This window comes from Pantherophis guttatus, chromosome 8 (genome assembly GCF_059756535.1).
Source record: "Pantherophis guttatus breed Tessera chromosome 8, ASM5975653v1, whole genome shotgun sequence".
In the NCBI taxonomy this organism is placed as follows: Eukaryota; Metazoa; Chordata; class Lepidosauria; order Squamata; family Colubridae; genus Pantherophis; species Pantherophis guttatus.
The window spans coordinates 23,995,573-24,010,508 of NC_142070.1; the positions used below are offsets into that span (position 1 = coordinate 23,995,573).

At 37.1% G+C, this 14,936-nt stretch overlaps 1 protein-coding gene across 15 annotated transcripts in view; it reads right to left on the bottom strand.

The window, feature by feature from the left end:
* LEF1 (lymphoid enhancer binding factor 1) overlaps positions 1 to 14,936 on the bottom strand; it is a 115,234-nt gene that overhangs the window by 37,374 nt on the left and 62,924 nt on the right. For all 15 annotated transcript variants that reach the window (XM_087875557.1, XM_087875561.1, XM_034442247.3 and 12 more), the window contains 2 exons: positions 10,073 to 10,205; positions 568 to 658 (listed from right to left, as the gene is read on the bottom strand). In XM_087875557.1, coding sequence (XP_087731683.1) covers positions 568 to 658; positions 10,073 to 10,205 — 224 coding nt within the window. The remainder of the gene's footprint in view (positions 1 to 567; positions 659 to 10,072; positions 10,206 to 14,936) is intronic.

Consider the following 14,936-nt stretch of genomic DNA (forward strand, 5'->3'; position numbering starts at 1 on the left):
AATTTCATGAAAGGTAAATTCAATTCACTCAATTGCCATTTTTTCAACTTAGATTAAACAAAGAACACATTTACTAAATTGAATCAAATTGGGCATTCCTCCTTCATAAAGGAGAGTTTGCCTTGAAGCATTTTACAAATTTGAAACATTTGTTACACTGAGGATAAATTAGTGCAAAATGAACATATAAATTGTGGTTATTTAGTGGTAATGTGGCACTCTGCATGTATTCAGTGGCACTTGTGTATTTCACAAGTCCAAATAAGCGATCTTACCTAACACATATTATTGGGCTCCCAACTATTCAAGTCATAGAGTCTGTGAATTGTGCACTGGATTTCATTTAGGAACATCATACTATTTCTTGAGTCCAATTTACTCTCAATAGGTTGCTCTGCAAAGCCAACTACTTTCCATACTTTTTATAAATAATTGTGTTTTGTTATTTAATAATGGAAACCTTACAATTGTTTTAAAACAAGTCATTTCTCAAGTCAATAAACATGCATTGGATGTTCATAACACAAAATACATGAGTGCAACTCAGAAGTAGCAGGAAGCTCTTACCAGCCTAGTGGTGGGGTTATTTGCCCAACACTTCCAGGAGATAAGGGATAGAAGGTGGAAATATCAGGACCTGGAGGATGCCGATTCATGCCTGTTAAAAAGTACAGAATGTAAATCATCATTTTAGCCTAAAAAGTATAAAAATAACCTGTAAGCCGCCCAAAGTCCCTTTGTAGGAGAGATAGGTGGCATTAAAAAAAATAATAATAATAATCCATGATAAAACAGGAAATGGAGCCATTTAATCTAAAAACCTATGAAAAGAAAGATTGAGTTTGCAGTATAAGTAGATCTTTTTCCCCCAATAGTGCATGACATAGACTACTTTTGTCTACTCTAGCCTTATATATTCCAGATTGTTACTCCCCAACTAGTGTCATAGCCAAAATTAAAACTGGAGAATTTCATCCAAACTAGAGGATATATAATATAATCGCAAATCTTTTTTGAATACAGACCCTTTAGAACAGATAAATCAACGGTACTCAATTAACTTTGTACTGATCTCAAGTAGCTTATATTCATCTCAGGTAACTTACTTAGGCTGGCTCCAACTCTTATGTCTTCAGGAACATTGAAGGATTGAACACCAAAATTGCATCTTTTATGAGAACAGATTAAAAGCCAGCACTTCATCCAGTGAAACAATCAGTTTCCTAGATACTATCATTTGGAATTAAATTAAATGAATGAAACTAGATACTATATTAGCCATTTCTATAATCATGTGACAAATGTGGTTAGCTTTCCTAAATAAGGATTGCAGTTCCTCAACCTGATATGATTTAATCATCAAAAAGTTAACTGGCACCTTAGTATCTATCAATTTTTTTGTGACATAAGTTTTCATAAACCAAATACATAGTCACCTCAGTAGGTAAATGTGTATGCATATACCCTAGGTACAAAGAGAAGGAGGTGTCCAAAGCAAAGCCAAAAGGTCAAGCACTGCACAAGAAAGTAGATGCACCACAATATTATGCAGAACACAAATCAGAATGAGTGTGACTCATTTGTGACTAGTGGGCTCACTAGTAGATTACAAATAGGCATAGCACATGAACACTATAAAATCACGTGAGAGGGCAATAGCTTCATCGGGATACCAAATTAAGCAGCTTCCAATTTCATTTACCTTCCTGAATTAGGAAAACCCTAGTTTTGTTTATTATAGAAGAGCATAATGGACAGATGAATGGATTCTCAGTATTATGGCTGATGTTGTTATTGAGGTAGGATGGAACAGAAGCGGCATCACAATTTAACTTACTTTCGGTAGCCCATTAGTGTTGTACTCTGTTTTAGACTTGGCTACAGATTCTAAGAAAGGACAAGCATTCATTTAAGGTTGTGAGGATCAATGGCCATCTTCCGGGATGCACAAAATAGTGTCACCCAAGGGCTATCAATGGCAGCAAGCGATATGCTATTATCCTGTATGAATGGTCCTATAGAAGATATACCCTCGGCACTTGGTGAGACCCTGCCAATGTATTTTTTACCTTTACCTTCTCAAATTTGAGTTTTAAGAATTTCTGATGCAATTCCTGGAGAAAGATATTTATGACCAAAAGAATGGAGAAAAGACAGTTATATTGTAGGATCTGGCTGCAGACAACAGCAGACTTCTCAGTATGCTGTGGTAGAGACACATCGCTTTAAGATGATGTTACTACATCATGCTTTTTTCCGCTGTGGTGCCTGGAAAGTGGAGTTGCTTTAAGGGCAACTCTATTGAGGGAGTTCAGGTGAAGATGCTATCAATCTATCTTGAAAAGAGGAACAGCACTTGGAAGTAGGAACTAAAATGCTTACTAAACCATTAAATATGGCAGTCATTTTATTACTTCTTTCAAGGGTTCGTGGGAAAACTTTTGCAGCATTTTTACTGCACTCAGCTTTAAAATCTAACCTTAATGAACTGATTGAGAGGTGAGTGCGCAATGTTATGCAGTAACTTTTTTTTACAGATTCTTCTATTCTGTTGAAAAATACATAAGCAAAATATAAATGGATTCTGTTGCCTGGAAATAAGTTGCCTGATGCAATCTTGCAGAAAAGTAGGTCTTCATGTAAGACTCCAGTTTTTTTTTTTTAAATATGCCTTTTCTTCATAAGTTTGTGTAAAATTGGGTTGCATTGAGTAATCAGTTGCGCTCTGCATGGCATTGTGATTACACCGCCCACCCCCTCTTTCATTGCTTGACCACTGGGCCTCTCCCCCTACTCTTCTCCCTGTAGATATCAATTTCCTTCTCTCTGTACTAGGATATATATACCTACCCATTAGGTGACTGCTTCATGTATCTGATGAAGTAGGGTCTGGCCCAGAAAAGCTTATGCTACAAGACTCGTAGTTTTTACATTTCTTGATTGATTTTCTCTCTGATTTAAAAAGAAAAAAAAGGAAGAAGTTATATGATACACAAGTGATAAAGTAGTAGAGTTTGTGTGACTGTAATAGATTTAAGTCTTGAAAAATCATATTGAACAGCTAAATATATAAGAAGAGGCTGGGGGGGATGAATGAAAGCAGCAGTTTCAAAAAGACTTATTCGATTTTGTAAATTGCTGCTTATACATTTTATATGGTTCCCTTGAGATGTACAGCTTTTATGAACTTGCTACCTCTGAGGATCAGTGGTTAATTAAAAATCATTTTCAGGCCTGCAATGGTCATACTTGATATGATTCATTTACCTTCTGAGTCTCACTTCAGCTCTAGCTAAGCTCCTCATCATATCGACTCTTGGGTGCCAAGGTCACTCTTGTAGTAGTTAATATTTTTGGAATAGACTAAGGAAGTCTCACTGGGAATGATCCATCAATTCAGACTCTCAAAAATGTTAAAAAGAATATATATTCTACAAATTCTAAAAATCACCTTAAGGATTAAAAGTAATCCGAATCCCAAATGAGCCTTATGGTCTTCACACTCTATCTAAATCTCATATTCCAAGGAGATATGATGCTCACAAAGACCATAAAGGTATTGATGGATTTAGTGCATTAAGGAATAAACAAAACAAGTATTTTATTTTATATCTAAATCCTCCATTCTAAATAATAAGAGGGACAAGTGATCAGATCGTTTAGAAAAGGGCGGTCAAACTCCTGGCCCATGGGCTGGATGCATCACGCACTGGCCATGCCCATGCCTGGTTTAGCGAAGGAGGGAAAAGTCCCAATACGTCACATGATGCTGCCGTGACGATGTGAGTTTGACATCCCTGGTTTAGAAGAACCAACTACAATATAAAATTCAATTAAGAAAGTGCAATTAATGAGAACTCCATTCTTCTTGCAGCTGCCTTATACTATATAAACATCCGGCCATCCATTCATCTATACAGGAAATGTTCAAAACTACTTGTCTGCATTTACTAGCTAAGCTCATACTCACACCTATATAAAGTAGCAAGGAGCAATAACTTCATCATGTTAACGGTGAATCTTATTTTGCTACATTTATAAATTTCCTTCCCCTTTTACTAAATCTCCTACAAACAACATATACTATTATTTTCCTTGGAATCTCAGTAGGTAAAGTTACTTTAAAGAAATGTGTGAGCTAAAAATTCTTAATTCTTAATAAAAAAAAAAGACTATAATGGTACTGATGGTTCATAGGGTAATGTTTAAGAGAAGATTTTAAAATTTTCTTTTACAGCAAGGCATATGGGCAGAATAATATATATTAAGCACAGATACTATTGAAGCCACATAGACAAATTATCTGTTCCGTAGTACTTTTCTACTGCACCTACCAAGAATCACTCTAGGCATCTCCAGGCAATAGAGCTAAATAAAAGCACTCCTTCATGTGCCAGGAAATAACATAAAGATCATAACTGCTTGGAGGATTGTATGCATGCATATGCTTTAGTTTCACATTATCAGCCAAGATAAGACACCATGGTGACACTATTCCTATCTACTTTGAGCTTTCAGCACAAAATTAGTTTAAGTTACCAAGAGGTAATAGCTAAAACAATCTCAGATTTTTAAGAAAGAGAGCCAGAAAATTGTAGAGCTTTGGATATGTGAATAACTTGAAATAATACTGTATGTCTATTTCAGTTCTTCTACTTTGCTTCATCATCCTGAGAAGTGAAACACCTGTCACTATTTTTATGCATATTAGATGAGGGCTAGTTTTATGCATTGCACTAAACCACAACATAGTTTGCTTTGTTTTGGCTTAGCATAGTGTCCTTGAACTGACATGACCACGGGGAGTTGCAAGTAACTTTGAGAGGGGTCACAATCACCGTTCAAAGTCACTCTGGGCATAATAGTTGAGCTCAGATCTGTAAATTCTATTACGCTTATGAATTGGTTTTCCACCTTGTTCCTTTTCTTAACAAAGATAGAAGAGTTCTATGAACAATATTTTATTCTTCAGCTAATAGAACACCTTTTGAAATGCCTGATAAAATCCATCATTATATTAAAATCGTTGATGGAATATTCTTAATTTGCTTTGATCAAAGTACTGTGTTTTATGGATTTTAATGCAGTCAAAATGGACAAAACCCTCATTTCCCAAAAATGTCTTTTCTTGGGATCAGTGCACAAAATGAGAGCAACAAATAAATGAGAAGAGACTAAAGTGAGAAAGCTATGACCATAAATATTCCATTTGCAACATGCTATTTATGCAAGTTAGGGTTTTCTTCAGTTGTTGCTATAAAGAGCATGAAGTATAAATGAAAAGTATATGAGAGAAGAAGAAAAAAGAATGATTGTCTTGAAAATAATTTCCATTTTTTTCAGAAAATATGCAAAAATAAGATCATTTTTTTTTCATTTAAAAATATGTGATGGTTCAATCTTATGTCTTCATTTCTAATAAATTTTAATTTTTAAAGTTGCAGGAATCTATTATTGTTTTACCTGACACACAGATTAAAATTTAATTATTAAAAATAAGGAGTATTTATTTCTTGCCTAAGCCAGCCACCAGAATCATTAAATTTTTTTCCAGGGGAAAACACATATATTCGTTTTTTCATTTAAGACGGTAATGGTAAACCTTGAGAATTCTTGGTTGAGCATGTTTTCTGACCTCAATCATTTTGATTTTACAAAATATAGTTTCTTGATTAAAGGATAAACCAATAACGATGGCTCTAATTATATATGAATAGTCTCTTCTAGTAATCTAAGGAAACTGAAGGACTAGATTGTGGCGACTAAACTTTTTCTTTCTTCTAGGATCACATCCCTTCTCCTTTCTCCCATTAGCATCATCTTCTCCTTGATCATAGAAGGAACTCTGGCCACAAATGCCCGTGCTGTAATTAGAGGGTTTGCAGAACAGAGGACTCCCCAACCACAAGCACCATCAGTGGAATCAACGGGAAGTGGTTTGCAAGCAGCTTTAGCATTTGGTAGTGCAATTAAGAAACCCTTCCACTCCCACAATAGAGAAATCAGTGTAAACCACTAAGGCAGGGGTCTCCAATCTTGGCAACTTTAAGATTTGTGGACTTCAACTCCCATAGTTCCTCATCCAGAAAAGCTGGCTGAGGAATTCTGGGAGTTAAAGTTCACAAGTCTTAAAGTTGCCAAGGTTGGAGACCCCTGCACTAAGGACTTCCTCCATCACCAACTGAGCAAGCTGCTCCAGTGAAGGCCAGCTGCTGCAGAAGAACCATTTGTGACTAGGCTTACTCAGCAAGTTCCACCATGACTGAGGCCCATTATATAGACACCTAAACCTAATCCCTAAAAAGTGTAATTATCTGTACACAAAGGTCATCTGACATTTTATGTATGCATAAAATATTTTTTTTAAAAAAACCAGGCCCAAACCATGCCTACATAAAAAAAACCTTTACAAATATAGGTAAAGGTCCCCCCACACATGTGTCCTAGTCATTTTCCGGCTCAAGGGATGGTGCTCATCTCCATTTCAAAGCCGAAGAGCCAGCTCTGTCCGAAGACATCTCCGTGGTCATGTGGCTGGCATGACTAAACACTGAAGGCACACGGAGCGCTGTTACCTTCCCACCAAAGGTGGTCCCTATTTTTCTACTTGCATTTTTTACGTGCTTTCGAACTGCTAGGTTGGCAGAAGCTGGGACAAGTAACAGGAGCTCATTCCATTATGCGGCACTAGGGATTCAAACTGCCAAACTGCTGACCTTTTGATCGACAAGCTCAGCATCTTAGCCACGGAGCCACTGCATTTCTACTTGCAAATATACTGGTTCCCATACTCAATAGATAAAGCCTACCTATAGTGGATTATTCTGAAAAAAGTTATTTAATTATTTAAATGTATTCAAGAGTTATTAATAAAAGTTCTATTTAACATATTACTCAAAAGTTTTTCATTTTTTAAATTCTAGAACCCCTGATCAAGAAGGAAACGTCTACTAAGATAAAAATTGCTGCATTCGCGTGCTTATGGAATATAGAGATCAGAGTTTGAAAAACCAATCTATAAATTTCAAAAAATTATCCCAAATTGTACATATTCAAGCTTCAAAAAGAATCAGAAAGATATATCTAAAGATATATGAAAGATAAAGATGATACTATTTAAAATAAATAAAGTCAATATTTCCAGTTATATAACTTACTACAATCAACATATGAAAAAAACAATGGCGACAATTTGCCTTAATGATCTCAAAGTGGAAACCAACACAGAATGAGGTGTATGACAAGCAATACAATATCATCTATCTTTTTCTCAACCTGCCTTGAAGAAGTATTTCGCAAATTAAACTAGGCAAAAGATGGAATAAAAATCAATGGTGCCTATTGAAATCACTTAAGATTTGAGGAAGATGTTGTTATATCTGGAGAAGAACTAGATGTAGTAGACCATTACATATACCTTGGCCAACAGATCTCAATGGAAGGTGATACAATAAAGGAAACTGAACAGCATACTAAATGTGGTTGGCAAGCTAAGCATAATTTTCAAGAACAACCTCCCCCTATGACTGAAGAGAAAAGTTTTCGATCAGTGTGTGTGCTACCTGTTGTAACATATGCCATTGAAATGTGGACACTAACCTCACAACTGATACAAAAGCTACGAGTGGCGCAAAGAGCCATGGAAAGACCTGCACTGGATTAAAGAACAAACAAAAGTGTACAGTATCATCAAGAGAGTAAAATAATGGAAATGGAAATGGACTGGTCACATAGCAAGAAGAACCGATGGCAGGTGGACCAAAGTAGTCACAGAATGGATCCCACTTGATAAAAAGCATCCATGAAAGACACCTAAAACAAGGTGGATCAATGACATCAGCAAGTATTGCGGGCCCAACAAAGATAGCTCAGGATTGTATTGGCTGAAAACATACAGAAGAGGCCTTTATCCTGCAGTGCATAAACAGTGGCTAAAATGATTATAAAACTGAACACTAGTTTATACACACTTACAGTTATAAAACCATCACATGTTTTATATAACTAAGAATATTTACTTTAAACGGTATCATCTTTCTCTTTCAGTTTCCAGAGAGGTAGTAAATATTACACAAAAAATACAGACTTGTTATTTTAAAGTCTAAATTATTAGGGCATCAATTTCTCTTGATCAAGGTATGTCTCTTCAAATATATGAAGTATTAACATTTATGGTTTGTTCATGGATGGAATAAATTAGAAGGAAGTGACATGTAGGAGTTAAATACAAAGATAAGAACATAGGATGCCCATTCAAAAATAATTGGCAAATTAGTCTTGCAATTATGGCCTGATTAAGATATATAGAAAAACTTGAGGCATTGTTTTTAGATTATGATACACTGGAAGGTTCTACTTTATTTTATCATCATCTTCATTTAATGACCTCATAATCCCTTGTGGAGTGGAGTCTGGGTAACTGAATGGAGCTGAGTATTTACTGGCCGGATGCCCTTCCTGTTGCCAATGTAGAGTTTTGTTCAGCAGATACATTCTCACCATGCCCAGAGAGAGAAATACCTGCCTCTACCTAGGATCGAACTCACAGCCTCCTGATTGTGAGACGAGAGCTCCACCTCTAGGCCACCGCACCACTTGTTCTACTTTATTTTATAAACATTATAAAATCTACAAAGATGCAGCACAATGATTAGCTGACCTTTAACAGAGAAACTAGCTTTTACACCTGGATTGAGGTTTGCAAAACAAGAGAAGTAAGATAAACAAATCATTATTGATCACTGCATGGTCTCTCGTTTTAGCCAACAGTGTTTCATAATAGCGTTTCACAAAAATGACTAAAAACACCCATTAAGTTTTTGGCCATCAATAGGCAGTTGGCATATTCTGCTACCCACAGAGATGTGAAGTTGATATAAATACAATTTTGGATATGATTCAAATGGCTACTTACTGATGTAAATATATTAGAAAATAGAAATTAGGCAATTTTTTCCAAAAGTGTATGGTCAAGTTAATCTTACAAAAGTGCCTGAGAATGAATGAAAACTATCTAATCAAGTACAGGTAGTCCTCATTTAGCAACTGCCTCATTTAGGGTCCATTTGAAGTTACAACAATGATAAAAAAATAACTTTGTGACCAATCCTTGCCTTATAATCTTTGTGTCTTTAAAGCAAAAAAAAAAAAAAAAAAAAAGCTGAGGTATGATCCTAAGCACAGTCAGAGTTTCATTTTGCAACCTCTTTGGTTAATGACCAAGTTTTAAAAAAAGGTAAAGGAGTAAAGGATTTTACTGTGCTGGTTATTGCCGATGAGAGGGGGCAATGCTCATCTCCATTTCAAGGCCATTGAGTCAGCGTTGTCCAAAGACAATTCTGCAGTCATGTGGCCAGCATGATGTCCCAAAGCACTGTTACCTTCCCACCAAAGTGGTACCTATTTATCTACTCACATTTGCATGCTTTCAAACTGCTAGGTTGGCAGAAGCTGAGGCGAGGACGGGAACTCACCCCATCATGCGGTGCTCAGGTCTTGAACCTGGGCTGCCAGCTTGCCAACCAACAAGCCCAGTGTCTCAACTGCTGAGCTACTCCAACGACCAAGTTACTACTTCCAATAGTTGAATGAGGAACACATGTTCTGTAAATGTAACATTACATCAGAGGGAAGCAATTTGGATTCCTTTAAAGAAAGCTTATTTTAATCGTTAAGATATATGGCTAGTAACAAAATGCAACAATGGCATTGTATTTTCCTTTAATGGGACCCAAATTTTCAAAAACAGCAACTCAGAGATATTTTAGAATTACTGAGCTCTACTTCAAATACAACAGGACTGAGGTAATCAGGAAAAAGGGAAAAGCTACTGTATGTACCTGGATCCACCAGTACTATAAGATAGCATGAAAATCCCTTAAACTCCGCTGAAGATGTTACCTACCCTGTTAATGAAATGTTTGGAAACCAACCCACAAGCTTGGAGAACGAACCTTCACCCTCATAGTATGAAAATATCCTTTTCAGCATCTGAGGCTCTCAAAAGAAAACATGAGAGAGATTTTCTTCTAACAGCTTTTCAAAGGCTGTAAAAATGGAAGGATTAGCTCACCTTGCTTTGTGTTGACGTCTGAGGGGAGGTGTGAAGGATGTGTCCCTGGAGAAAAATGTTCATCGCTGTAGGTGATGAGTGGAGTGAGAGGGTGGACTGCATGGGAAGGTTGCACCACAGGGACTTTGTTGGACTGCAAACAAAAACAAAAGGCTTGAGTAGCATTTCTTTCTTTTGCTTGTTTTTTCTTAAACTAATAGGCCTGATAAAAATATTCCATATTTAATTGCCTCATTTTTTTTATCTGAACAATAAGACATACTGGGGACAATTTAATTCTGTTTCACAAACATCAGTACAGGTAGTCCTCAACCTATGACCACAACTGAGACCAACGTGTTGCTAAGTGAGAAATTTGTTAAGTGAGCTTTGTCCATTTTTATGATTTTTTTTTTGCCAGAGTTGTTAAGTGAATCACTGCAATTGTTAAATTAGTAACACGGTTGTCAAATAAATCTGTTTTTCCCATTGACTTTGCTTGTCAGAAGGTCACAAATGTGATCCCACGACCCTGGGACATTGCAACTGTCATAAATGTGAGTCAGCTGTCAAGCATCTGAATGCAAATCACATGACCATGGGATGCTGCAACGGTCATAACTATGAAAAATGGCCATAAGTCATTTTTTCAGTGCCGTTGTAACTTCAAACGGTCACTAAGCAAATTATTGTAAATCGAGAACTACCTGTACTCAGACATACCAACTCTCACAGTAAATGGAAATTTAAATAATGGTTTGATGAATAAGCCACAAAAACTTTACCCAGGCTATCAAGCCATTATCATGAATAATACAATGACTGGGTATATAAAACATGTGAAACTAAAATCAAACAAAGTTAGGTCCAGGACAATGGGTGAACTCAACCACAGGTTGCAGATTATGCCTGTCTAATACAAAACAATAGCCATTGATCAAATACTAGGCCTCCCCACCATCTGCATAACAAATAGTCAAGGATTAGCAGACACATCACTTCGTTGCTCATTTCAGACAGCAGAAATCAGGTAGAAGAATATAAAAACTTGGCTAGCCATAATGCATTGTAGAGCTAACATGGCGTAATAATTTTAAAAGGTTAGAAACTACCCATAAAAAGTAGTTTCATCATGGCACCCGCTACAAACCTTTATCATTATAGTACATACAACCACAAAATGCTAATTTACCAGAAGTCTGAGGATATTTTGTAACTTCATCTAATCCTACCTTGATGAGTTGTACTGGGCAGACAGGGATATTTCTAAACAAAATATTAAGAGTCAACCCATCCGCTTTTCTCATTCATACAAGGGATTAAAGACATTCTTGAAAACAAAGATAATACTGTACCAAAGACTTTCCTTCACAGCACACCAAGTTAATTTTTTAATTATTATTTTAAACAAAAGGTTTTAAAACATTAAGATCTTAAAGCAGGGGTGTCAAACTCAATTTCATTGAGGGCTGCATCAGGGTTGTGTTTGACCTCGGGGGAGGGGGGGCAAGTGGCCATGGCCAGGGTGGGCATGGCCAGCTTGACATCCTGTAGCCATCTGCATGCAGCCCTCACTGCCTCTGTTTTTGCTGGCAGAAGGCTGCAGGAGGCCATCGTAGCTGAAAATGGAGCCTGAGAGGGCCATGCGTGACCCTCATGAACTCCATTTTCTCTGTCAGAGGCACTGCAGGCCGGTCCTTCACTGTTTCCAGAGCAACCCTGCAGGCCAGATTTAAGCCCCTTGTGGGCCAGATTCAGCCCATGGGCCTTGAGTTTGACACCCCTGTCTTAAATGCTCCTGTTTTAGACATTCCTGTCTAGCCTAAATACGTCCAAACACAGAACATTTGTGAGCATGTAAGTATAGTACTCCAGTCTAGTATTACCAATGCTGAATCACAGAAGTCTGATGCTAGCAGTGTTCTTAGCAGTTTTAATGGTAAAAAAAACCCTTTTGCATTTTCCCCCCAATTCTTTCCAACTTCTAGTCTGCAGCCCTAGGTCTTACATCCAAATACAAACCTGATCTGACCCTACTTAGCTTTTGGCAATTGGGGTGTTATCAACTGCATAGTGTTTTCTGTCTTCCTTAAAACAGAAGCAATGCTCTTGCTACAAAACGGAATTCAATAGTCCGGTAAAGGAAGCTTTCTCTGAAGCATGGAAAGAAATCAAGCTATTCTGTTGATGGGTGCAACAATCCCCTCAAGCTGAAAAGTATTAGAGTTACCACAGTAATCCCCCCTTTTTTTCATACATACATCTATGCAAAACATGAAAAATGTCTGAGACTCATTTGCATTATTAAATCATGTTCTTTGGTTCATTCTCCCTTTTCTGCACTCAAGAAAAATCTCAGTATAATTTGAAAACACTGTGTAAAAACCCTTTCAGCATTCTTTGAAATAATCACAAATATACATTCATGTCAGATAGGCTTCTGGGAAGAGAAGAGAAGACTCATTCCAAAATGCAGATATTGTTCATTAAACCTCCACTCATAAAATAGTGGAAACTAAAAATAGATTTTTTTTCCATTGACATTATTTAAATCATACATTATTTATGATTATATTTATGACAGACCATATTTCAAACACAGTACCAGAGTCTGTGTTTTATTGTCACTACACAATTGCCACATTTTTTTTAATCTGCTACTTTTTCTTTGCATACTTTCCCTTGTTTCCAGAGCACTACCTTAAGGAACTTGCATTAGCAAGTAGTATCATTTTAATGTCTGACCTATCCCTCCAGTCATATAGCTCAGAATCTTCTGCATGGATTTTTGCTAAATTATGCTATCCTTCCTCTCCTCTTAATTTTACGGTTTTCAACACAGATTTGCTTTCCTGTGGGAAGGAGATAAGAACCTGAGGATTTTAATTTAAGCTTTGGCCTTGTCTTATATTTTGCAAGAGAGAGAGAGAGTGTGTGTGCACACGCGTGCATGCACAAGCAGGAGAGAGAAAAAGCGATGCCACTCATAAGTGGTTGAAAGCCATTAAGCATTCGGTCCATTATTTGTCACGAAATAATAAAGCAGAATGAATTTCCATTAAGATATATGAGTTAGCATTCACGAGATATTTGAAGCAGCAATGCATCTTCCCATTTTTAAAGAAAACACATATTGATAAACATTGAATAACTCTTTCCAGATTATCTATACCTGTAAGAATCAATTGATTTTTTTTAAAACAAATACTGTATTTTTCGGAGTATAAGATACACTTTCCCCCCTCGCCCTAAAAATGGGTGAAATTTTCGGTGGGTCTTATAGACCGAATATGGGCCCATTTTTGGCCTCCCAAACCCTCTGTGTGTCACCTTTTCACCTTCCCCGGCCCCCAGAAGCACTCTGCAGTGCTCCACACGTCCTGTTTTTGCCAAAAACAGCCCAGCTTTTGCCAAAAACGGGTACGTTTTTGGCCTTCTAAACCGTCCACGCATCCCATTTTTGCCCTCCCTGGCCCTCAGCACTGTGCAGGCCAAAAATGGGTGTGTTTTTGGTAAAAACAGGATACGCGGAGGGTTTGGGAGGCCAAAAACGAGCCTGTTTTTGGCCTGAAAGGTGCTTCTGGGGGCCGGGGAGGGCGAAAACGGGACACACGGAGGCCAAAAACTTTTTTTTTTGTTTTCTTCTCTAAATCTAGGTGTATCTTATAGTACGAAAAACGGGTATATCTGAGATTATGCAAGATGCATTGAAGGTAGAAGTTTACAGCAACACATCACCCTCCGAACATGTGAGAAGCCAACTGTACCAATTGTGCTTAATGCAATTCCTCCTAACACAAATTTCCAATCTAAACAATATCTTTATAATGCCATTGTGTTTCTTCCTTTGACACAAGGCACTCTTTTACCTTCTTCCTTTTTATAAATAAAATGTTCCATTTACTTACTTTGCTGTAGTTCATGAAATGCTAAAATATATAATGAGAAGAGTATTTCTACAACTGTCATACCCCCTCCACCCCTCTGTGTTATAGTCAACAAAACAAATTAAGGACAATTCCACACAAGTCTCATAAATTGCTCATCTCTCGTGTTGCTTCCAGCGACTCCTTTAAAAATTCTATTGTGGATTCTAATGGTTTGGCATTGTGGCTGCTTCGTGTTCAGGAAGACAAGTCTTGATACCTGACCCACTTTAGGTAGATCCACTCTTCCTTTAAACAAAAGGTAGATCGTCCATACAATGATGGGACAAACTGAAAGTAGAAATTTGACCTAAAGCTCCACATATTTGTCAGGAAAGTGTGTTTATGGCTTTGCCCAGGCCTTTGGTCAGGGTGACCGAAGCTTCCTTTTAACTTGCTTTTCTTTTCTTTTCGTTTTGTTATACTGCAACCTTTACTCTTTTTGTTTCTTGTCATTTTCAATATCTTTGTTATAATGTTTGAAATAATTTGTAAAACACCCAGAGTCTCTGACAGTCAGAAGGCATAGACGTTTAAATAATAATGATGAGGATTTTTAAAAATCAGGAATTGAAATCCAGTCATTGACAAAAACCATAAGAATTCTTAGCACAGGTATAGCAATGGAATTTGGCTTAGATGAATATGCTATAGTAGCAATAAATTGGGGTAAAATCACACATGGAATAGAAATGCCAAATGGTCAAACCTTCCAGAGCCATCAGGAGGAAAATAGAAATGGTAGAAGGTTCCAAAAGATCTCTGAATTCAAAAGGCTTAGCCTCAAATTGATATGATTTTAACGATCAGAGAGTAACCAATCAAAAATCAGGCTAAGATGGAAAAAGTATTGAATAGTAGAGATGTCAACTCAAGATACCTTAGAACACGGGTGTCAAACTCGCGACATCACGTTGCCATCACGTGACGTATCCCGATGTTTTTCCCCTTCACGGAGC